The sequence below is a fragment of the Alexandromys fortis genome, unplaced genomic scaffold, assembly GCF_014885135.2.
Source record: "Alexandromys fortis isolate MF-2015 unplaced genomic scaffold, M_Fortis_MF-2015_v1.1 scaffold_300, whole genome shotgun sequence".
Lineage (NCBI taxonomy): Eukaryota > Metazoa > Chordata > Mammalia > Rodentia > Cricetidae > Alexandromys > Alexandromys fortis.
Genome location: NW_026068183.1, coordinates 136108 through 162003, shown reverse-complemented (window position 1 = coordinate 162003; position 25896 = coordinate 136108). Strand labels below are relative to the sequence as shown.

The 25896-nt window shown below is 43.4% G+C and overlaps 1 protein-coding gene and 1 pseudogene across 1 annotated transcript in view; both read right to left on the bottom strand.

Annotated features, from left to right (window-relative positions):
- LOC126492703 (pyroglutamylated RF-amide peptide receptor) overlaps nt 1-25320 on the bottom strand; it is a 28508-nt gene extending 3188 nt beyond the window's left edge. Inside the window, exons 1-3 of the mRNA XM_050129249.1 lie at nt 24981-25320; nt 5006-5164; nt 3475-3536 (exon numbers count right to left, since the gene is read on the bottom strand). Of these exons, the coding sequence (XP_049985206.1) occupies nt 3475-3536; nt 5006-5164; nt 24981-25320 (561 nt within the window). The remainder of the gene's footprint in view (nt 1-3474; nt 3537-5005; nt 5165-24980) is intronic.
- On the bottom strand, nt 13957-15174 carry LOC126492702 (non-POU domain-containing octamer-binding protein-like; annotated as a pseudogene).
- Nucleotides 25321-25896: the final 576 nt, after the last annotated feature.

The following is a 25896-nucleotide window of genomic DNA, read 5'->3' as shown; positions in this document are numbered from 1 at the left end:
TGCTGCCTGATGTCTGTTTTAATATTAATTAAACTAATTTATTTTGTTTTATTACTTGAAGAAACAGACTTGGAGAATCCTCAGGTTTCACTTGGTGTCCTTATGAAGGATGTGGTGACTAGTAAAATTCCATATTTGCCTTTCTGTTTTTAAAAGTAGACAAGAGTCTAACATTTTATAAGTTTTGTTAGGGGCTTTGTGAGCAATGTCCTGTTGTCTTTGAAGATTGGTGCCTCTGGTAGATGAGAAAAGATGTTCAAGTTCACATCAACAGACAGGTTGGGCCAAATGAACCCCTGGCTTTCTTTACTATGAGTCCTCACACACGGCTGAACCCACCAGACAAAGGCAGGAGAAGGAGAGAGATTGGGTAAGATGCTCTCTGAATGTGTTTCCTACTGAAATTTTAATTTATCTGGGAAGATGAGGCAGGCAAGAAAAGCCTTATGAAGGAGAATCAACTAATCTCTTACATTTTTTTGCATGAGTTAACAATAAAAGAAAATATAGAGAAGGGGGTGGAAATAGACCTGCAGTTCTCAGTCTGTGGGTCATGACCCCAACAGGGGCTGTAGATCAGATATTTATATTATGACAAGGCAGTAGCAAAATTACAGTTATGAAATAGCAACGAAATAATTTTATGGATTGGGTCACTACAACATGAGGAGCTGTATTAAAGGGTTACAGCATTAGGAAGACCAAGAACCACTAAAATAGATAGTTGTGGAAAGACAGAGGATCAGATGGGTAGTGGAGAGTGGGGAAGGAATATGGAAAGGGACAGTGAAATTAAAGTTCACTTAGGAATTGTATGGAAACTTCACACAGTAGCAGCTTCTCTCTCTCTCTCTCTCTCTCTCTCTCTCTCTCTCTCTCTCTCTCTCTCTCTCTCTGTCGAGACAGGGTTTCTCTGTGTAATAACCCTGGATGTCCTAAAACTCACTCTGTAGGCCAGGCTGACCTCGAAATCACAGAGATTCTCCTGCCTCTGCCTTCTGAGTGCTAGGATTAAATGTGTGCACAGCCACCACCCAGAGCAATNTGGAAGGGAATACAGGGAGAGAGAGTTATAAAGGGGCATTGGAGGGGTTGTTTAGAAACCTAGTATGGTAGAAATTTCTTAAAATACATGCATATATGAAGGTGATCTAAATAAAATCACCAAATAACAAGGGAGAAAACCTCAACTGGATATCTCTCATCACCAAATGAATCTTCCAGTGCCAGGGAAAGTGTTGAATGTAATTGGGCTGCTGGCCAGAATGCCAGGGGAACATTAAAAAAAAACCCAGGCTGTTGCAAAGGCTGTAGGTTTCTCTCCACAAATTGACAGCAAGGCTAATCTTCTGCAAGTAACACACACACAATTCATTATACATGGAGAAGTTGAGGGGTGCCTGCCTAGAGCCTTCACCCTTGCTGTCTAGTGCTCTTGGTACTGGAAGGTACTCTTCACACTGCCAAAGAGAAACAGAAACTCCAACCCATTTAGAAGCTCTTTGATCTACAGTGGCGTCCTGCCTGCAAGGTACACTAGTGCATTGGTGGCACAGAGGTTTTTGGGGGAACCAGCCTATGTCTGCTTTGACTTAAGGCCCACTACATGAGATGGAACCCATATCTGATACTACTTGGGTGACCAAGAACCTGAGATCAGATAGTCCAGGGACCTAGAGGAAAGCCAAATGCTACTGTTATACAAAAGGAACACAGCAATAAAATGACTCCTAATGACATTCTGCTGTATTCATAGGTCAGTGCCTTGCTCAGCCACCATCAGAAAAGCTTCCTCCTGCAGCAATGGGAACAAATACAGAAACCACAGCCAGACACTACACAGACAGTAAGAGATCTCAGAACACTCAGCCCTAAAAGGTAGACCTCCATCAAGTTCTTCCCCTCAGGGCTCAGAGAACCCTGTAGAAGAGGAGGCAGAAAGAATGTAAGAGCCAGAGGGGATAGAGAACACCAAGGAAACAGGGCCTTCTAGGCAAAGGATTTCTAACTCCCATATGCACTCACAGAGACTGTGGCAGCATGCACAGGGCCTGCATGAGTCTGCATGGGTCTGCACCAGCTGAGGTCCTAGAGCTGAAAGGAGAAATGCACACATGCCTCATCTCTAACCCAGACGCTATCTCACACTGATAACTGCTTGCAAAAGAAAGTGACCAACAAACTACAATATAAGCGGAACTGTCCTTGAAATTTCCTGCTTCATGGAAAAGTCTGCCAGATACTATGGACCTGTGGGCTGGAGATTGGATGCCCCAATGATACAGAAAAACTTTGGGTGACTGTCCAGGTAGACAGATGTCTCTGTCATTTCTAGAGTTTTGAAAGTTGCTTACAATGCACTTCCTGTTAACTTAGGTAATATTATTATATCCTTCTGGAGTCTTCGATAGAGTTGAAGAATTGATAGTTATGATAAAAGATAAAGTAGATATAAATATTGCAATTGTAATTTTTGCTTGATAATTCTTTCATTATGTGTAATTTTTCTATGTTAAAGTTAAAACCTTCCTTTTTATTTAAACAGAAAAGAGTAGGTTATGTGGGATTCCCCTCTATATGCTGTGAATAACATTAATTAATAAAAAAATCTGGCTTGGCCTGATAGGCTAGAGTAGAGCTACGTGGGGGAAAACTAAACTGAATGCTGGGAGAATGAAGGGCAGAGTTGAAAAGAAGCCATGGAGCCACTGCCAGAGACAGACATTCTGAAACATTGCCAGTAGGCCACAAGTCTCATGATAAAATATAAAATAATGGAGATGGGTTAGTTCTAGATGTAAGAGCTAGCTAACAATATGCTTAAGTAATTGACCAAGTAGTGATTTAAATAATGTAGTTTCTGTGGGATTATTTTGGGTCCAAACTGCTAGGCTGCCAGGAAACAAACAAGAGACCTCTTGCAACAGTTCTTTTCTATCTTATTGTATTTTGTTATTATTCCTTTGATGCCTATTTGCTTTCTAATGACAGACAAAAGGGGAGATCCAAATGCGAGGGGAAGGGGGAATTAACTGGGGGGGAATAGAGGATGGGAAATTGTATGTTAAAAAATCTATTTTCAATAAAAGAAAATATAGAACACTCATTAGATTCTCAATTATATTAAAACAATGGAGCATACTAGGAAAGTCATGTTCAATTTTTAGGAAAATGGAGAAAGCAACCTTAAAACATCTTTTAAAATATTAAGCATCAATGTCTTGGCAATATAATATCTAGAAGAATTAAATAAGATAGTGAAAACTATTTCATTTCATTGAAAACATTTCCAGTGAGGAATCTGAGGGAGTACAGGCTTGCTGGGATGTTCCTGAGACGGGTAGATGAGAGAGGCAGAGAGGAAACTGAGGAGTTCAGACTTGCCGGGATGCTCCTGAGACAGGTAATGTTCACAGATGAGAGAGGCAGGGAAGTATCTCAGGAGCACAAACAGAGACTCAGGCTCACACCTACCTCGAGGCGTTGCACGTGCCACATGGGTGATCCTACGATGACGGCCACCAACCAGACCACACCTGTGAAGATGTGATCATTATCATAATGTGGTAAAGTGGAGCCACGGTCAGCTGTATCTCTATCCGGGCGCTATCTTCAGTGTTCTTTATGAGACAGGCAGCTAAATTTTTTTTTTTTTTTGGTTTTTCGAGACAGGGTTTCGCTGTGGCTTTGGAGCTTGTCCTGGAACTAGCTCTGTAGACCAGGCTGGTCTCTAACTCACAGAGATCTGCCTGCCTCTGCCTCCCGAGTGCTGGGATTAAAGGCGTGTGCCACCATCGCCTGGCTAGGCAGCTAAATTTTTAAGGCTACCTTATTTATTTCCCATTATATAGTAATTAAACTTGCTACCTTTGATGATTCTACAGCTGTATACTATGCATCTGATTATTATAGGTTCAGACCATTGTAAAACATCTTAAAATTTTAAGTGTTCAATGATAATTGCTAAAAAGGAAAATTCATTTATTACCACATTAGAGTTTAGGCCATTGTTTCAAGTTCTGCAGTTTTTTCTGGGCTATGTTGTATTCATCATGTTTTACTGGGTCAGGGACAGCTACAGCAAGCTAAGGACCTAGAGTTGCCTGAAGCGACATGAAGAGAGTGGAACGTGTCCTTGTTGGGCGGACATCTGCAGGGCTCTGCTTCGTTCTCAGGCACATGAGCCTCTATGTGAACTGACCGGGAGCTGTCTCCACACAACACCCATTCCCAGCTTCCTTCCAGCACACAGTTATACAGGAACGCATACTCATGAAGGACAAAGCCTTCTGCTGTACACATATGATATTATTCTATAATGAAGAAGGGCATTAACACTGTAGGTGGCACACTGGTATCCTCACTCAAGGTCACAGTTTAAGTATTAAATGTCCTCCAAAGTCCTGAAGGATTTGACTGCTAGCTCATGGACTTTGGAGAGATTACTGGATCATGAAGATGCTAACTTTATGAATGGATTAATCCACTAAAGAATCATAGATGAATGGACTACTAGGAAGTAGGGCCTGACTGGAAGAAGTAGGCCACTGGCATCCAGCCTGTCCTGGATGGTTTCTGTCTATGTGCTTGTGGTCTGTTGTCAGATGAGCTACCGCTCCATCCCATGTTCATGCCATGTTCTTCTGCTTTACCGCTCCATCCCATGTTCATGCCGTGTTCTTCTGCTTTACTGCAAAGGCCCAGCAATAACAGAGCCACATTGCCATGGACTGGAATCTCTGAAGCCATATGCAAAAACAAATCTTTCCACTTCTAAAATGTTAATATCAGATATGTATGTATGTATGTATATATGCATGTATGTATTGGCTTTTCAAGACACAGTTTTTCTGTGTATCTCCAGCTGTCCTGAAACTCAGGGTGGCCTCAAACTCACAAAGATCTGCCTACCTCTCCCTCCCTGGGTGCTGGGATTAAAGGTGTACACCGTCACGGCCAGACAACATCAGATATTTTGAAAAATGACCAAAAGTGGCTCACGTACCCAAGATTGTGAAAGCCCTTTGGTTGGTGTACTGCCATTTCATTTTAAAAGGATGGACAAGTCCTTGGTGCCTCTCAACAGCAATGCAGGTCATCGTGAGGATTTCTGTCACAACGGCAGTGGACTGGACAAATGGCACCATCTTGCAGATGAAGGCACCTGCAGCAAGGAAACAGACATGTCACACAAAAGCTATTCTGTAAGAGTCTTAGCTGTCTCTTTGTAAATGTTACAAACCACTAACTCTGAGTCTGTGTGAGTGGCAGAGTAAAGTGGTGCATACTAACCCTAACACATAGGAGTTGGAGGCAGGAGAATCACAGAGAATTCAAGTCCTGTGTGGGCTATATTGAAAAACCCTGACTCAAAAACAATGAATAGAAAATTCCGCCAGACTACTATTTTCAGAAGAGCAAAGTTGGAATGAAATGATTGTCTGGGAAATAATCCTTGTGTTTTCTTCCCATTTCTCTCTCTCTGAAATCCTAACAAAGGAATAATTCCCATCAAAGTTCAGGGTATTGACGTGTGTGTGTGTGTGTGTGTGTGTGTGTGTGTGTGTGTGTTCATGTGTGTGAATGCAGATGTGCATGGGTTATGCAACCCACACAGATGTCAGAGGATAACCTCAGGTGCTGGTCCTTGACCTCCATAGTGTTCATTGCTGTTTATGCTATCCTAGCTGGCACACAGACTCCATTTGTAATCCTGCTTCTCATAAGGAGCAGCAGGATTATAAATGACATCACTGAATCCTTGTTTATGGGGATTCAAACAAGGATCTCACACTCTGCTGCAAGTAGGCTACCCATGGAGCTCCAGCCCTAGCCAAGACTCAGATTTCTTCTAAGCATATCTATCCAACTTGATGTGCAGATTCAACCTTTAACCATTATGATTTTTAAAATTCTCTACAGGTTGGCTTTTTCAAATTGACAATTGATTTTTCGTCAGTATATTCTGATTACAGTTTCTGTTCCCCCAAGTCCTTCCAGCTCCTCCTGTTCCATCTGGCTCCACCACTTTTTTGTATCTCATTAGAAAACAAGCACCCAAGGAATAATAATACAATAAAATAAGGTAATTAAAAACCAAACAAATCAGTAGATAAACAAAATAAATAAACAGAAGAAAAAGAACTAAAGAGAAAGGACAAGAAACACATGTAGATGCAGAAACACATGTTTGCACACATAGGAATCCGTTAAAAACACAAATCGGAAACTGCAATATATACTCAGAGGACCTTTAAGATTAAAAACAAACAACAACAACAACAACAACAAAAAAAAAACCCTGACTCAACATTATGAGACAAGAACTTCAAAAGACGCCATTGAGTTCCGTTTGCATTGGCTGTCCAGTGCTGGGCATGCGTCACAATTTTAATTTTCTAAGGTAAAGATCTCAAAGTGATAATAGCAACAAAAAGGTCTGTCTCCTTTTATTTATACGAAAAACATACTGAGACCTGCCTATCAGCCGCTCCAGCCGCTGCTCGGTTCTGGTGCGGAACACACCCACCCATCATGGCACCCCACTCCCCACCTGCTACAGACCACTTACAGTCCAGCTGGGAACCCAGATAGCCACTGGTGTGCCTGTCTATCAGCTGCTCTAATCACCATGCCAACACGGGACTTATGAATTTTGAACCGGGATTCCAGGTAAGAACCTCCAGACCCAGCCCTCCGGCCCCACATCAGTCAGCTACTACACCTATTAGCTCTGGGACGGAGTGAATCCTAACCCAGAATCCCAGCTTGGGATTTTCAGAGACATCCTCTTAAATGCCCAGCTGCCTGTCAGCCGCCTCACTCACCGACTGGCTCTGGGACCAAATGTCTGACCTAGAACTCCAGAGCCGCTCCAAGATTGAAAACCAGTCATTATTCAGCTAGGCCACTTGCTAACAGTCATTTCGATCCTAATGTGTTTGGCTCCTCGTGTGTTTGTCATCCCTAGGCGTTCCTTGTCAGATTGCCACATCTGTTCATTTGAAAGGCTTTTCCGACCTTCAGTTCCCTCGACACTGACGTTGTAGGCTGGCCAAGGAAGACACTAGGACTCTATTGTCCCCCTAATCTGACCACCGTCTTCTGCAACTGCACAAAAAATAACATCAGCATTTATCCATTTCACTGCTTGAATGTTTAATATGCAGTGAATCGGTTACCTCACATCTTATATGGATGTGACATTTTAGTAAATTAATATTTGAGTAAAATATTAGTAATATTCATTAGGGTTCATTGGAAATTTAATCAGAACAGTTTTCTATCCCTTCAGTGAGATTTCTTATACAATGTTATACAGTCCAAGGTCAAAGAAATGCCAGTAGAAATTTTTAATGAAACAGACCTAGGTGCATCAGCAAGGTATTTTTAGAATTCTTTCTTTCACTACTATTTGCTATCATCTTATGATCTCTGTCTTGTGTTCCCACATGACATGGTGCACACGTGCTCAGAGCAGAGCTTTTGGGTGTTGCTCCTTTCCTGCCACGCTGCCGAGGGAGTGTTGGTGTTTCTGCCTGCATGTTCCTTACTTCACAGCAGCTGGCTGTCCTGTCTCTGTCTCCTTCTCACAGTAGGAGTGCTGGGTCACAGATGTGTGTCCTTACATTTGGACTGCTTTCTTTCTTCTTCCCTACCTCCCTCTCTCCTTATTTTTATTTATTTATTTTTTTGAGAGACAGGTAGTTCTGACTGTTCTGGAACTCATACTGTAGACCAGGCTGGCCTCGAACTCAGAGATCTCCTCGCCTCTGCCTCCAGAGTTCTGGGATTAGAGGTGTGTACCACCACCATCTGGCAGCATACATGTGCTTCAGGGACCAAATTCAGATAATCAGGCTTGCACAGCGAGTGCTTTACCTGCTGTGCCATAGTGCAAGCCACCCCAAAGTTAGCCATTTTTGTTGCAGGATTCATTTCAGTGTTGTCTCAAAAGAAATATGTCCATTCTGTCCATCATGATCAGATGGTGCACATATCACCGGAATTCTTGACTTCAGGATGCACCCTGATCCTTATTTACCCAATCAACTAGAGAGTCTGAGCCTCAATCATAGTTTATAAAAATAGGTTGTTAATACTGCCCATCGTAGGTCCAGTGTTTTACGATTTGCTTCTTTTTTATTTATGGCACTATTTCTTTTTTTAAATTGATTTTTATTGAGCTCTACATTTTTCTCTGCTCCTCCCTGACTCCCCCCTTTTCTTCAACCCTTCCCCAAGGTCTCTGTGCTCCCAATTTACTCAGGAGATCTTGTCTTCTTCTACTTCCCATGTAGATTAGATCCATGTATGTCTCTTTTAGTGTCCTCATTGTTGTCTGAGTTCTCTGGGATTGTGATTTGTACATTGGCTTTCTTTGCTTTGTGTTTAAAACTTACTTATGAGTGAGCACATGTGATAATCGTCTTTCTGTGTCTGGGTTTTGCTTCTTAATGACGACAGCTTTATCACTTGGGACAAGATTGAAAGACCCTTGTAAGTATGAAGAGTAAGTACCCTTTTTCTTGTCTACTCAGTTATCCTGGCTTTTTAAATGGAAAGCTTAGTTTTCAACGTCTGTAAGACTGAAACAAAATAGACATTGATTTTGACGAGCTGGAGTTGTAGTTTGGTGGTAGATTGCTTGTGCTGCATGAGCAAGTCTCAGGGTTTGCCTTTGGCACCTCCCCCCCCCAAAAAAAAAAGAGAAAGAAGAATTTTATTTTTCTCTCCCCTTCATTAAGCCTTTGTTCCAGCTCCCCCTGCATCAGTCACTTCCTTGATCTGAAAACCCCTGAGGTTGAGGCTCTACTGCCACCTGCTCTACCCTCCCCAATGCTTATATTTCTAGGTGTCTCATAACACTTATTATTGTAAATAGCTACTCTTACAAAACAGGAAATTATTTATTTAATATGCTTTTCTATTACATTATTTTTATATCATGTTTTTCCTCTTCTCCAAGTCCTTCCAGATCCTTTCTCCCTCCTAACCCTCCTAACTTTAAGTTCTTTCTCAAAGAAAAAACCCAATACAGCAATATAATGCTCCCAAACCAAGAAAACAAAACAAAATCATGCCCCCTAAAACAAAAAAATTGCACCAAACTATAACAAATAAAAGTTCACATGCAAAAAACTGGAGTTTATTTTATGTTGGTCACTACTCCTGAGCATGCTGGAGTGGTTGATATATCCAGTGTCACTCTATGGGAGAAAACTGATTTTTTCCTCTCTCAGCAGGTATTAAGTTATGGTTCAATTGTTAACCTTTACTCTAGTGACTATTTTCATTCATTCATTCATCAATTTAAAATACATAACAAAATAAAGTAAAATAAGATAAAACAAAAATGATCACTTAGGAGTTGGACAAGACAAACCAACAGGACAAGAGCGTAAGAGAAGGCACAAGAAACAGAGATACACCTGTTCTCTCAGGAATCCATAAAAACACTAATCTGGAAGCCTTAATATACACAGAACCTGGTGTAGACTCATGCAGCCCTGTGCATGACGCTTCAATCTGTGGGTTCATCTGAGCTTTGCTCAGTTGTTTTAGATGCCATGTTTTCTTGGTGTCCTCCTACTTCTATGGCTCTTACAATCTTTCTGTTTCCTCTTCTATGGGGTTTTCTGACTCCAGGGGTGGGGGAAGCAGGACTTTATGGAGACCCCCATTTAGGGCTGTGTGTTCCAGAACTCTGCCCCTCTGTGTAACGTCTTGATGTGGGTCTCTGCACTAATTCTCATCTGATACAGGAGGAAGCTTCTCTGAAGATGGCTGAGCAAGGCACTGATCAGAGTACAGTGGAATGTCATTAGGAGTCATTTTTATCAAACCCTCCTGAATGAGAAACCCAGAGCCAGAAAGACAAACATGCATAAAACATAGATAACCAGCCCATAGTCCATACCCCCAGAGAAGCCTGGATACAAGGGGGACCCTAAGGGGAGCATACATGGATCCTACTGTGTTAAGGGAGGCTGCTTGTTCGTCCCGGCTACCCAGAACTGAAATAACCACACAGAAACTGTATTAATTAAATCACTGCTTGGCCCATTAGCTCTAGCTTCTTATTGGCTAACTCTTACATCTTAATTTAACACATTTTTAGTAATCTGTGTATTGCCACATGACTGTCGCTTACCAGGTAATGTTCCAGCATCTGTCTCTGATGGGGCTACATGGCTTCCTTTGAGTCTACCTTCTTTCTTTCAGCATTTAGTTTTCCCCACCAAAGTAGTTCTGCCTTGCAAAACTACCAAAGCAATTTCTTTATTAATCAATGGTAATCACAGCATATAGAGAGAAATTTCACATCACCTCGTCTTTCTATTTAAATAAAAAGAATGTTTTTATTTTAACATAGTAAAACTATATATAACAAAACAGTTACCAAGCAAGAATTATAGTTACAATATTTATATCTACTCTATCTCTTACTATAACTAAGTAAAACTATAACTATAACTATTTTCAACTCTATGAAAGACTCCAGAAGGATATAATATCACCTAAGTAAACAGGAAGTACATTGTAAGCAACTTCCAAAACTCTAGAATTGACAGAGACATCTTGTTGCCTGGACAGTCACCCAAAGTTCTTCTGTACCATTGGGGCATCCATCTTCAGCCTACTGGCTCATAATATCCAGCAGATTTTTCCATGAAGCAGGAAATTTCAAAGACAGTTCTACCTCTATTGGTAGTTTGTCAGTCACTTTCTTCTGTGTCCTGCAGAATGTCTGGCAGACTCTTTCATGAAGCAGGAACCCTGAAGAACTGTCTCACCTTCTTTAGACAACTTTAGCAGTCAATTTTCTGTGGGTCTGCATATCTAATTCATACAGCATACCATCAAGCAGTCCAGGCAAGAGCAGTTTCTTGCACAAATGGCGAACAAACTGCATAAGGAACCTCTTCGATGTCTATCTTCCTCTTGAAGTAGATCGGTGCTGCTAGGAGCAGGTGAGTCTCATTGTCATGAAAAGTATTAAGTTCATAAACATTTTAAATGCCATGTTCTGAAGGACTTTGAAAGACTTAAAGAATCCCTATTGAACCCTGATACCCATCTGTGGGTTTTTATCACTCACCCAACATTTGATCTTAGTTCCAGTGCTAACCGTGTTCTCTTCAGGAAGTTGTCTCCTGTGTCACGGCATTCAAGGTAACCCCTACTTTCTCATTCATTAGCTTCAGTGAGTGTGGTTTTATGTTGAGGCTTTTGATCCATTTAGAGTTGAATTTTGTGCAGTGATTGATATGAATCTATTTGCACCATTTGCTGAAGATGCTTTCTTTTCTCCAATATGCATTTCTGGACTATTTATCAAAAACCGGGAGTTATAGATATGTGGACTTATGTATGGGTCTCCAGTTCAATTCCATTCATCAATGCGTCTGTTTTTGTGCCAATACCATTCCATTTTTATTATTGTAGCTCTGTAAGAGAACTTGAGATTGGGAATAGTGACACCTTTCCCAGTTCTTTTACTGTTCTTGATTGTTTTAACTATCTTGTTTTTGTTTATTTTTCTTTTTTTGTGTGTGTGCTTCCACATGAGGTTGGACATTGCACTTTCAAGACCTGTGGAGAATTGTGTTGGGATTTTGATGGCTACTGCAGAATCTGTGCTTTTGATAGGACAGGAGATATTTCCATCTTTTGATATTTTCTTCAGTCTTTCTTCAAAGACTTGAAGTTTGATCATGCAAATCTTTCACCTGCTTAACTAGAGATATTTCAAGATATTTTATATTATTTAAGATCCTTGTGAAAGTTATTATTTCCTTTTTTTATTTCTTAGACAGTTTGTCGTTTGCATATGGGAGAGATGCTGATTTTTGTGAATTTATTTTGTACTGAGCAACTTTGCTGAAAATGTTTATCAGCTGTAGGAGTTCCCCAGTGGAAATTTTAGGGTCACTGATGTATACTATCATATCATCTACTAATAGAGATATTTTGACTTCTTCATTTCCGATGCAAAATGACTGTACCAGCTTGCTTCTTAGGTCCATTTGTTTGGAATGTTTTTTTCCAACCCTTTACCCTGAAGTGATGTTTATCCCTGATGCTGCATATTCTTGGATGCAGCACAAGGATGGATTCTGAATTTGCATTCATTCTTAACAGAACTAACGTCTGTGTCCTTTGTTTGGGGAATTGAGACTGTTGAGGTTGAGAGATATCAATGGCCAATGAATAATTCCTGTTATTTTGTTGTTGCTGTTGTGGTGGTGGTGATGGGTTGTGTGGTGATGTGTGTGTGTGTGTGTGTGTGCGTGCATGAATGTGTACACACACATCTATCTATCTATCTATCTATCTATCTATCTATCTATCTATCTATATGAATCATGTATGTGTGCTTCTCTCTATTGACTTTGTTGGATTATAATTTTTTCTCAGTGTTTTCATGGATGAAGTTAACCTCTCAGCCCTGCTCACTGTATGGCTAAGGGCTGGATAGCCTCTCCTTTGCAGTCTCACATGCACGGAGTCTTGGGCGGGGTGGCAAAGGAAAGTCCAGGTCACTAAGTGTCCTGTCTGTCCCTTTCCACCAACACCATCTGCACCCTCTTGGACACATGGATTGATGAGTTCCCTGAGGACTTTTCTAAGACATCAGACATGTCCATTCTGAAGAGAGTGAAGACCTATTTGATTCTTTTTTAAAGGCTTCAGATGTATTTTAATAAGGTGATGCTGCATTACTGCTCTATTTCTCAGAAAAATTTCAAATTGAAGGTATCAGGAACAAATCAAACATAGTACACCAATAAAAAAAATGCACAGCATAACTACCTAAGATAGGCAAGGCTAAGAGCTACTGTCAGATCTTCAACACACAGCAACCCTGTTCCCAAGATTGTACTAGGCCTATCAAGAAAAGCTGTGAACAGCAACATCAGACAGAAAAGGGCATTCATTCTTGAGTAGTCCTTACCCAAGAAAAACATGGAGGCAAGTTAACACAAGACTTTTTTTTTTTAAAAAAGATATACTAAAATAAAAACCTCTAAAAGAAAATGTCTTCCTTAGGACATGAAGGGGTTATATATGAGATATACAGAACTGGTGTGGGAGAATTGTCTGTAATCTATCAATTGTGTTATAAATAAAACGCTGATTGGCCAGCAGGAAATATAGGCAGGAAAACCAGACAGAAAGTAAAAATGATGTAATGAGAACAGAAGAATTCTGAGAAGGAGGAAGTGGATTCCTCCCACTCCTGCCCAGACCACCGAAGCAGCAGGATGTGATCTGCCCCACTGAAAAAGGTATGAGCCACATGGCTAACATAGATGAGAAAAAACTGGGTTAATCAAGATGTGAGAGTTAGCCAGTGAGAAGCTAATGGGCCAATCAGCTTGTAATTTATGAAGACCTATGTGTGATTTTCTTTGGGGCTAAACAGTTGTGGGGGACCTGATGGGAGGACAGAAAACACAAATAAGCAGCCTGGCCCCCTTCATGTTACACAGAACAGTATGTATGTTGTAACCTCTGCAGACATTTGTCTGAATTCTCACCTGGGAGGGAATGGAGGAATCGGGCTAGGTCATTGGAGGATGTTTAGGTTTTGTGGTATATGGCAGTGTCTCTGGGTTTGAGGGAAAGATGAAAAAGTAATTAAAACATGATGAAGGAAGAAGGGTGTGATGCAAGGAAGAAAGCAAGGAAGGAAAGAGGGAAACAGGAATGATCAAGATTAATGGAGCTCTCTGAGTTCACTCTGCTATGGTTCAAGGCCCTCGACAATCAACACATTTCAAGAATGCACCGGACAGACTTGAGAAAGCAATATACCACAGACTTTGATTTGTTAAATAACACCCCTCCCTTGCCCTCTGCCTCCTAGCATACTCCCTAGAGTATTACAGGCAGGGAAGACCTATCTATTGGGAAGAACCCCTAACACTTTTCCAGGGTAGAATTCTGGCTAGTCCAAAAAGAACCTTTCTTTTAAGGGTTGCGGGAAACTAGACACTGCAACTTTTATTTAGTATTGGCAGCGTTTATTTGGAGCAAATTCAGCTCCAGGAGCTGGACGGTTGAAAGCAGGAGGATTTCCACCAATTGCTTCAATTCCTTCCATTGTAACAGCTTGGCCGAAGCGTTCAGTTGTTGGTGGGGTCAATCCCAAAGTTCCATCTGGCATCATAGTGGCAGGTCCTGGAGGAGCTGGGATACCAGTTGGCACAGGAGCAGAGGGCATGGCACCTCTATTGTTTATACCCATAGCACCTCCCATAGCCATTTGGCCCATCCGTATCTCTTGTTCTCTCGCATCAGGGAAGGTTCTTTTGAATCCTTCCTGCTGTCGCCGCATCATTTCTTCTTGTTGCCGCCGCATTTCTTCCTCACGGTGCCTGCGTTCCTCCTCCTGCCTGAGCTCTAGCTGCTGTTTCTGAACCTCTTGGTTATGCAACTCCTCCATTCTCCGAAGCTCTTCTTGACGCCTCATCAAATCCTGCCTCATTAGCATAACCTGGTGCTCATGGCGTGCTGCCCCCATCTCCATCTTCTCATGAGCCTCCTTGATGTTGTGGTCCACTTGATCCTGCTGTTGCTTCTCAATCTCAATGAGCGCCTTCCAGCGCAAGGCATACTCATACTCAACGGACCCCGGCTGTGCAAATCTGGGTGGCTGTTCTCGCTCCTTATGAAATTGCTAGTTTTTTTTTTTTTTACCATCTTCTCTGGAAGTTCCTCCTCCTCATCTAACTGGTCCATAGGTTCCACAGTCACAGGCCGAGGAAACGTGGTTAGCAAGAAGGAGCCATCACTGCATCTGTCCAGAGCTTTCCGAGCAGCTGGCTTCCCTGAGAACTCAACAATGCCTTTCCCTGAGGGCCTTCCTCGGTCATCCACAATGACCACAGCCCTCTCCACCTGGCCAAACGCAGAAATGGCTTCTTCCAGCAGTTGGTTGGACACATACTGAGGAAGGTTGCGGACTGTAAGGGATGCACTATGACAGGCAAAGAACACACTTAGCTGCTTTCCACGGAGTGGCATATTATCCAACTCCACTTTGGCAATGTCCGCTAGGGTCCGTGTTTCCAAGTGAATAAAGCCAAAGCCTTTATCCTTAGGAATGAAAACCTCGCCTGCTTTCTCATATTTCTCAAAAAGCTTCCTCATTTCCTCCTCAGTGATGTCAGGAGGAAGATTGCCTACAAAGAGATGGCTTCGTTGGGTGAAAGTCTTCTCCCCTGGTTTCCTGAAGTTCTTCAGGTCAATGGTTAAACCTTCATTCTGGCTGCTGGCCTCCTGTCCATTTGCAGGTATTGGTGGGGGTGGCAGCTGCTGCTGGTGGTGATGTTGATGGTGCTTCCTTGGAGTATGGTTCTGCTTCTCCAAGTCTGCATGTTTGCACCCTTGACTTTGATTTGAGCACAGCAAAGTGTCTGTCTCCCAGTCCTCTCTAACCCCGACTTCCTCTGCCCACAGTTCTTTGCTCAGAGTAACGGCGACACTGCACGTCTCCACCGTCCCAAGAAAAGCCTTATTTGATTCTTAACATGCCCTACTCAGATGTCCTTGTCCGTGTCCACGAGCTCCATACCAAATTGCAGGGAGAAGTGGCAAATGATTCAGAGGATAGTGATTGAGAAAGTGCCAGGCAGATGCTTGACACTGTGAGGAGGTCTCAGGACCTGGTCTCAGGTCTCAGGAATGATTGGGGGATCCTGTAGAGGCTCCTCTTTGCAGGAGCAGTCACTGGACCCTAGCCTGGGCACGTGATCTTTTGGAGAATAGAATCTGGAAATCTAGGCAGACATGGTCTCTCCTATGTTTGGAAAGACTGAGAAAGAGGTCTCATCCTGGGCTGTTGTCTCCTGCCCCTCACTTCCCCTTCTAGAGATGCTTGCATCAGCAGCACATCTGCCTCCATCCTTAGATCTGGAGAGCTGAGGCAGAGCTGTACATGCAAATCTAGAGTTCCAAGTCTGCCAACCATCAGTGAAGACAGCCACCCTCAATGCAGAACCCAGGGCAGCTGGAGATTAGAAAATCCAAAATAAGGTCTTGTGTCATGTGTCCAGCTGGAGTAGCAGTTGGGGCCACGTTCCTGCCAGCAGTCATGGATGCTCCAGATGCTCGACCTCTTACCATGTCAGCAGACACAGTGCGACTTCGTCTGGGGGTCCAGGGATTGACCCGGCCCACTTGCTCCTCTAGGAGTCCCTCATCTATCTGCTCTGCAGACAGCACCAACTCTACTGTTCCCCACAGAATCACCCCCTTATTTCAACCCAGCAGTGTTCCCAGACCCACAGCCAGCTTCCCCTCTCCTTTTTATTCTTTGGGCTGTTTAAATATTGCTTTTTAACAAATCATTGTTTGTTTTTCATTGTGTAAATTGCGGTTACCGTGTTCACTCAGCATGCTTGTACACAGCCTAGCAGGGTCCCCAAGCATATCACACTAGTTCTGGAGAGGCTCCATGGACACAGCCCATCCTGGAGAAAGGGAGGCAAAAGCCATTGCTTTGACAGGGATCAGGTGAATGCCTGAGAGCTGTGCTAGACATACAGATGGTTGTGTCTCGCTGCCATCTGCTGGGGAATAAAAGACCAGGGTGATGTGCTTAGAGTTGAGGCTGACCAGTTGTCCTTCCGAGGGCTTTCTGCTTTAGGTGTATCTGCTGTATCTGGATAGCAGTATTATTTGTGAAGTAGATGAGAACTAATTGTAATCTCGTGAGATCTCTGCTCCCCATGAGCACAAGGCCAGGCACACACTCACCATTGCCCATAGTTAGTACACAGTTTGAAGAGATGAGTGGCCATAGTTTCCGGGAGTGTTCTTTCATGCTGTTGACGATGTTTAAAACATGCTGATCTTCTTGAAGTAATAATTAGCTTTTCTTCAATGTTCGGGACCATCAATGTCAAGTTATAAAAAGTAATAATTAGCTTTTCTTCAATGTTCAGGACCATCTATGAGTAACAGTATCAAGTTATAAAAATAATAATAATAATATTAATAGTTATAAATAAAATTTCCCCAGTGCTCAGGGATGCGGCTTGTAGCCACCTGACTGCCATTCACCGTTCTGTTGTGCTCCCATCAATGACTCCATCCCCAACTGTCTCACATCAGTGACCTCGGGCAGCTAAGGTGCTCGTGTCCCCAGTGAGAGCAACTGAGTGAGCGGAACTTATAGTGCTCACAGATCTGCTCGTTATAGCTCCCTGGGGATGAAGGGAACTCACCCACCAGTCACCAGGACGGTTTTCATGGGAAAAGATAACACAAGTCTCAGTTCTCTAGAGTTAAGTGTCCAGCCATCAGAGATTCCACATCATAGCACAGGGATTGAGCTTCAGTAAGGTATCCATCCATAGGGTGAGGGGGCACCAGTTGTGCAGGAAGTCTTCTGGGAGGCCCCCATCTTGACTGGGCCAGAATCAGGCTTCCCCGTGAAAGACAGCATCAGAGTGTGCCAGTCCAACACAGCAGGGGCGGGAAACTGGCTGAAGTCATGTAGTGAGTTCCAGGACAGGCTCCGAAGCTGCAGAGAAACCCTGGAGGGTTGATGTTGTCATTTCAAATCCTGCATTCACCTCACACCCTGTGGCGCTGCTTGTGGTCTCCTGGCCCAGAGGAGCCAAGGTGGTGGGTCCAGCCTGGGAGCCGGGCGGGTCAGAATTCAGCATGTGCAGGGCCGCTCTTTTAGCATTTTATCAGACTTACTGGACAAACCGATTCTACACACAAACTTACACAACATTAAAACACTATCTCTCACTCCATGAACAACAGCTCCATCTCTCTCAGAGGGTACCGAGACCCTAGTCCTTTCACTCATAGGGTGATTCATTTTCACGTCAACCCTAAGAACTGGTATAAGCATTCTTCCAGGATATAAATGAAGAAACTGAGTCAAATATCTTAATAATTGTCTTGACATCAAATGCCATCCTTTGCTAACTTGTACCATCCAGAGGTTTTACAGGCATTGCAGTTACACTGGGAAAAATGTCTTTAAGATAATGTAGTTGTTTCTCCATGCAGTAGTGGAGGAGTTTCCAAGTAATAATTTATAGTTGAAAATATGTACATAGTATTTAATTAATTCTGAAATCAAACTGGGTCCATAAGAATTGGATCTGCATTGCTTCTTTTTTTAAAAATAATTTATTTAACTTTATTTTATGTGCATTGGTATGAAGGTATCATATTAGATCCCCTGGAACTGGAGTTACAGGCACTTGTAAGCTGCCACGTGGGTTCTGGAAATTGAACCCATGTCTCTGGAAGAACAGTCAGTGCTCTTAACCACTGAGCCATCTTTCCAGCCCCAGCACTGGTTCTTTTATATAGAACACTTATTAATTTTCTCCTTTGATAGATGCATATATAAAGGCTACTCAGCCCACTCCCCCATCTCCCTTCTAACTCTGTCAACTCCCCCATCACTCTTTACTCCTTATGAGTCCCTTTCTCGTATTTACATCTTTGTGTTTTGTTTCTGACCCACTGATTTTTAGAAGGGCTGTTTGTGAATATTGGTTTTGAAGTAATCATGGGAGCCTTTTGAACTAGTCACAGGTTCTCCTGTAAATATCCAAGGGAAGACAATGCCTGCTTTCTCCTCAGAATCTACCAGTGGCCAGTATTTCGTTGGGATGGGATACTGTCTCACCAATCTTTGTCCAGGCTTGACCTTATGCCGACCCTGTCAATGGGGGCAGGCGTAACCGCTGAGAGATCGACTGCATAGCTGAGTCATGCCTAGAACACAGCATTTCCCAGCCCCTTTCTCTGTCTTCTAGCTCTTACATTTGTCTGTCTTCTCTTTGAGCACAATTCCTGAACCTTAGACAGGACAGTATAGCATAGGTACTGTCTATAGGAACGAGCATTCAATTTTCACGTTTTCCCAATACCTTGAGCAGCCGTGAGTCTCTGCATTCACTACTACTTATTGTAAAGAGAATCTTCTTTGGGTATGACTAGGACTAGCGTCTGTCTATTGGGTATAAACATAAAATATTATTTTTTGGTTTTTGTTTAAAAAAAAAAAACAAGGTGTAAAGCTCATATTGTAACAGTTCTGCAGCTGTCATGTGCCACCAGATGGCAGCATCAGACATTCTTTTCAAGTTGCTCTGCTTGGTCTCACATTGCCAGGCAATGTTATATACAATCTGGTTAACAATGAAGCAACTAATACTTGATCGACCACTTCACAGACCCAACGTTACTGCACAGCTGTCTAGTTGCTCCCAGGAAATGAGGAAGGCTGTCTTTTAAGGTTTCTGTGATCTCTACTGGCTCACTATAAACTCAGATGCAGAAGGAAATGAATGTATTTCGTTTCAGTTTCACGAAGACAGAGAAAAGCAGACAGCATTTCCCTAGCTGTTACAGGATGAATCATGAGGAACCCATCATTTTCAGACAGAATCAGAAACAAAATACAGCTTCTGCTAAGTCTTCCTCTGTGCCACAGGTTGGGCGGAGTTGGCAAGGACAGTTCCCCAGCTTTCACTGAGCTGTCTGTGGTTCCTCAGCAGAGGTAGGAAGGGATTGGAGAACTGGAAAAATAGAAGTTGGTCGGCCACAAAATTAATGATCTTGAAAGGAGAGGCAGAAAATGGTGTTTTTATGAACTACAGCAAGTACCAATGGCCTATTCTGCTAGGGTAGAGACAAGCTACGAAGGGACTATCAGATGCCACAGTCTACAGTGAGGTGGGACAATCTGAGCTCACCTGGAACCAAACGTAGGAGATGGATGAGAAAGAATCTCTCACATGACAAGGATAAGACACTATCTTGCTGCGGTGTGTTGCTCTATGAAGTCTCTACAGGCATCCTGCCAAGAATCAGCTTAGAGGGAGGGAAATTCTTGCCTGTATGGCCTCGTTGGAAATACACAAGGCTGCCAGAGTACCACGTGAGACTGATCCCAAATTTCCTGAGAAAATCTACTCTACTCAACTCCTTCAAGCAGGAGTGGCCCTGGCCTCCCAGCTGGCCATGCAGCCCACCACCATCATAGGGCGGAACTAAGTCCTGGTCAGAGGACTCCATAGCTTCATTCACAATACCTCATTCTAGAGAAAGAGTGAGGCCCAGCTGACTGGAACCCTTCTAGAACTTTCTAGAAATAGCAAGAAGTTTCCTTTTTTTTAATCTTCTAAGGTAGAGATCAATTTTTAAATATAGATATCCTTTTCTGTCACGATTCTGATTGTTGTCCTACATAGAGAAGATTTTCGACATAGAATCCTGTGGGCGCTGCTCCCCTCTTCTACTGTCTGTGAAAATCTAGTGATTTTCTTGAATGGTAAACGACACGAGTTTTTCTCTCAAAACACGCTCAGGTTAGCCCCATGACACAACATTTCTGAGTTCACTTCCAAGCTTACTGTTGCCGTCTAGCTCTTGATTATTTTTCTTTGAAACAAGTACTTCTCCTCCCCCAAGAGACTGTTTAATAGTTGTCCTTGTGACTACTACAGAGCTTTCAATCGTCACATAGTACTCTTGATTTCACATCAAATTTCTGAAGTGTAAAAGAAGGAAAATTATTATACCACATGTACTTGACACAATCTCCTCACTGATCAATTAATAAACTAAAGTTCCATTATAAGCCACAGATCTGAACTGCACTCACAAATTAATATCTTCTCAGTAAAATGAAGTTCAATAACTTCCTTTAACCTCTTCCTCAGCTCAGGAGTTTGTCGTCTCTAAGAAATCCACCAGCTGCTCCAGGCAGCACTTCAGGCATGCGCTTTGTTTCCCTTCCTCCCGCACCTCTCCCATCCCTCCAGTGAAACATGTATCTTTTCTGTAACACCCCAGGAAAGGCTGTGTTTGTGAAGAAGAGTGACCAATGCCCTTCTGATAAGACCTGAGAGTCACACCTCCTGGTTCATCCACACAGATGATCCTTGTAGCTCTGGCAAACGGACAGAAACCCCAGTGACGTGGGCTAATGCACAGCTACAGCTGTAGTTCTCAAGAGAATAATCCTCGTAGGGTTTTATTTGTATGCTTCCTACTCTCATCTTTTTTAAAATGATTTTTTACTTCTTTACAAATGTGTCTTGAATGAGTCCAGAAAGGCCAAGGCCTCAGGAAAGTTCCCACAGACTTTCCACAATGGGCCATCTGCCCAGGGTCCTTGTTGGACTGCACTTAGCACAACCTTCCATTGCATTTTGTGAGCGTTTCTGGTTCTTTCCCACATTTTACAAAGCACCATATCTTTTTCTGAGGTTGCATATGTGGAAGGCACTGTGCTTTCTAAACCTCTGCCTCAATCATTTTTTTTACTTTTAGCAAGCTAAGCCCGGACACTGTCAGTGTTTGTGGTGATTTTGAGCTTTGCCTGGAGATTGTAATCCTTTCTGGTGTGTGGAAGTTTTGAACATGGAAAACAAGCTGTTGTGCTCAGACTAATAAAATCAGAATCTCTGAGTGTGGGCTCAAGTGTTCCTTAAAACTCCCCAAGGGGTGATTCCTCCTGTTCAAAGGCTGAGAGTCACTGCTCAGAGGCAAATTCTTTCCTTTCCCCTCCCTTCCTTCATCCTTTTTTCCTTCTTTCTCTTCTTTTTTTCATTCTGTGTCCAAGGCTGCAGAATGATGAGAATGGGCTCATAATAAATGTCATCAGTGAACTTCTCCTGTCCATCACTTCTCCCCTCCTGGCTCCCATCCTTTGTGTTTGCAATCCTTCCGCAGTAACTGAAGAACTCAATCCCACAGTCATGGTGCAACAACAGGCTTTGGGTTCTTCCTCCATCCTCAGTCAGGTGAGACACCTCAGTATAAAGGCATTGGGGAGCGCAGAGCAATGACAGGAACAGCAGGGGAGAGGGAAAGTCTCTCCCCCTAGAAATGGCCCCGAACAGTACAGTGAGGTGAAGTAGGGGCTCTTGTATCCTGGGGCACCAAAATGGGGCCCTGGAGCCAGAGGAAGTGATACAGGCCATCGTGGAAAAGCGGACGCTAAGACCTCATATTCCTCTTACTGGGAAGAGTGGATACTTAATCGCCCGCCCTTCCGGCACCGGTTGTAAACCAATACTCAGACCACATCGTTCTCCAGCCCAAGCAGCTCCACGGTGCTGCTGATCTGCTGCAGGGTGGGCTCCGGGCACTGCAAAAACACCTTCTCTGGGCTCCCTCTCCAGCGGCTGTCAATCTTCCTCCTCTGCTCTCTCTAGCAGTCCTCACCAGGTCTTGGCTAAAGGCTCCTCCGTCCTCTTCGTCAGCAGCTTACACACATTCTTGAAACTGAGACGCAGGTCCTCAAAGAGACAAATGGTCAGCAGGCTGAACCTTTCCGACGAGAAGCCCAGGGTAATGTCAGTCTCTGTATCTACTAGGGGTCCCCTTCTGCTCCAGCAGCTCAGCAAACTGCTCTAGTTCTTTCTGCAGGGCCTTCAGGTCCTGGGACTCCTCAGGACTTGGTCCCCACTTCATGGCAGTGGGTCCAGGGGAGGTTCACTCTGAGTTACTTTCCTACCTGGCCCACATGAATGCTTTGCTCTTCCTACCACTCCCTATGACAGGGCTTCATATTTTTGACTTTTTCACAACGCATTTCCTTCCCCAGTTGCAGTGACCTGGTTTGCTGTGTCTCTCCATCATTCCCATTTGATGATTTTTCTTCAATGTCTTTTACAGCTTTTATAAATACAGCATTTTTTCTCTCCCCAAACTACGGAGTGACAAACACTCCTGGACATCCTTCTCTCTTCAGACACCACCTCCTTGGGCAGTGTTCCAACCACAGAGTGGCTATTCATCTGTTACATTTTAATTTTACTTACTTTGGGGTCTCTTGTGTTCTCTGAGACCCCAAAAGAACGGCAGGCTTTATAGACTCTTGTATTCTCAGGGTGATACTTTGTCATATAGGAGATTTTTCAATAGATTTGTCAAATAATTTATGCATTAATTTTCATCTTTCACATTCTTGTGTACTCTCCTTTGATGACACATCATGACGGTTTTGCAGTTATTATCCCATCTATAGCATACAGGTTAATTCTCTCCACACCTGTCTGTGGCTTTTTTTTCTCATCTGAACTGTAATTTTGCTGTTGTATACTCAACTTATAGACCGTTATTATCTAGTCCTGTATAATTATAAGCAATCTCCAACTAAACAGTTCTTAATAGAATTAATCATATACTTTCACAGCATGATCTCTCTCTCTCTCTCTCTCTCTCTCTCTCTCTCTCTCTCTCTCTCTCTCTCTCGTGTGTGTGTGCTTTGTTTTTGTCATCCATCTTCTCCTCAGGTAAACTCACTGTGCAGCCCAGGCTGCCAAGAACTTTCGATCCTCCCGCTACTCCTCCCTTAGTGCTAGATTACGGGTGTGTGACCATGCCTAACAATCAGTTTGTTCAAAGCACTCTTAAGCTTTCTCATACTAACCCTCTAAAAAAGTGTGCAGAATGTCACCACCTCTACAGAGTTTAGAATCTGAAGTGAAATGACTCCCATAACGCCGGAAGCAAAGGAACTGGAAGCATGAGGTTAGCCGTAACTGTTCCTCCCCATGTCCTCTGCAGGGAAGAGGTGCCTGACCCACAGTGGGGATCAAACCTCCCTCTGGACAGGGGCCTAATCATCTGCTCTACTCCACTTGCAAAGTGTTTTCCTCAATACTCTATTGAACACCTGAAGCCCCTATAAGGCCCAGTTAGCATGGATTAGAGCTCAGGGCAATCTAGCCTTTAGACCGCTATTAAAGGATCCCACACTGCGTTTGCTCCTTTTCAGGAGGGGTGCAACTGCTTTCTAAATCTGTGTCTAACACTTAGAAGTAGTAACTCAAGACCTTTCCTTCAGAAGTCCCGTACCAAAACCCAGAATCCCCTCAGGAATCTGTTGGAGCCAGTTTTAGTGGTCAATCTTAAATGCACAAACACAATACTTTCACTAGTTAGTGTGAGAAAGTGTTTGATCTGTGGACCCATTTACGACCCCTCTACATCATCACTGTCAAGTCAGTGCTGCTTGCTCCACAGTTAATGGTCGTTAGAAACACATGGCAGATGAGATGGGCCAACAACTCAGCATCCCACTTGCTGAAATGAACACAGCACAAACCAGTGGAAGGCAGCAGTGGCAAAGAAATGAGTAGGAAGTCTCTAGTGGGCAGCGGCGGGGGTGAAAACACCCTTCATGCACTAGAGAGACAACACGGAAGAGAGGAGATGGTAGTGTCAGACATCATGAGCCATCTCTCTTACTTAAAGTCACTTTCTAGGGGTTTTTTATGTGGTCACAAGAACACAGCTACTTGTGAAAATGGGTGAAAACAGTAAACTCCTCTGAGGGGCAACCCAGCAGCGGTCAGAACACACCTGGCAGGAATCCCCAGATTTTTCTTATTTTTTTACAGTGTCCACATACTGTTCCAACATCAGCGACCCCACTCCACAGATTCTTTGGGTCTCTGCTCCTCTTCTAAGAAGGGTGCAACCTCATCTCCCTGTCAGAAGTCAAGAGGGGATGCTCTTTCCACAGCTCTCCCCACAAGACTCTATTAGTTATATATTATTTGGTGTAAAAAATTTAGAGATCAGACATTAGCTAGCACATACAGGAAACATTTCTGGAAGCCACACAGTAGCTGGTAAGAAAATTTGGAAGCTTGAGAACAAGAAGAGATCTTTAACGTTGGTGATTCTTTTGTTATTTCACTAATAAATAGAGGAACCCTCACCTTGCAATTATGGAAAATGCTGGAAATAAGTACAGGCACAGGTTCCCTGAGCAACTCCTCTCACTTCAACCAAGTCCGGACTGAACCATATAGACAACCCCTCACCTCCACCTTTTGCCTGCAAGGTGACTTTCCAAGAAGGACACAGAGATTCAGTTAGACAGAGAAATATAAAGAGATCAGAAATATGAATGCAGTGTGTGTGTGTGTGTGTGTGTGTTTCCATGAGTGTGCATGCAATTCCTGTCTTACCACCCAGCCACTTGTCGGAGATGTTCTGGAGCATTGTGACGGGGATGCAGAAGAAGACAATGAGCAGATCACTGAGTGCCAGAGAGCAGATGAAGATGTTGGTGACGGTGTGCATGGCCTTGCTGCGGGTCACCACATAGACCACCAGAGAGTTGCCAAAGAGCGCCAGGGCAAAAATGAGTGCTCCTGCCAGCGCAAAAGCCAGTTTAGCGCGCGCTGGCAGCTCGGGAGTGTAAACGAGCGGCTGCAGCCCATAGAGATGAATGAACTGCTCCCGAGTCAGGTTGTGCGCACTCAGCAGCCTGGAGAATTGCTCCGCGGTGATGTTGAGCGCCTGCATGCTGAGCCTGTGCTGCCAGTCTTCTGCTTTGGCTGATCCAAGGCTAAGTCCCTGCTGACAGAGAGCTAAGGAGGAGACAGGATGCGCCCAGACCTAACAGGCAAGGGGGAGCGGGAGGCGGGGCCAGGCGATCTCACCCAGGAGAGTTTGAAGTTCACAAAAGTCCTGTAATCCCCGAGAATGTCTGATCCGGGTGTCCCTGACTCTGTGATCTCTGTGCACGCCGGAAGCAGGTAATCAATCAACTTTGCATCCTTAGGTCTGGAGAGCTGCCTGGGACTGATGTGGATGGGCGGAGCCTGCTGTTGTCAGCTTCTGTTAGCCCTTGGTCATGGGAGGTTGAAACTGGAGACTTGAGTTTTCCACTTCTCATGGAGTCTCCCGGTGAGAAATAAGGTGAGCCCACATACCATCTCAATTAAAAACGAACGTACACAAGAGGAAGGGACCCCTGAGGTATTTTCCAAAGTTTCAGTTCCATCTCATATTTCTATTTACAATGCATGAGCCTGAATTTTCCTCACACCTTTATTAGTCTTCGGTTTTGCTGGTATTTATTAATTATTTAAGTGTGTG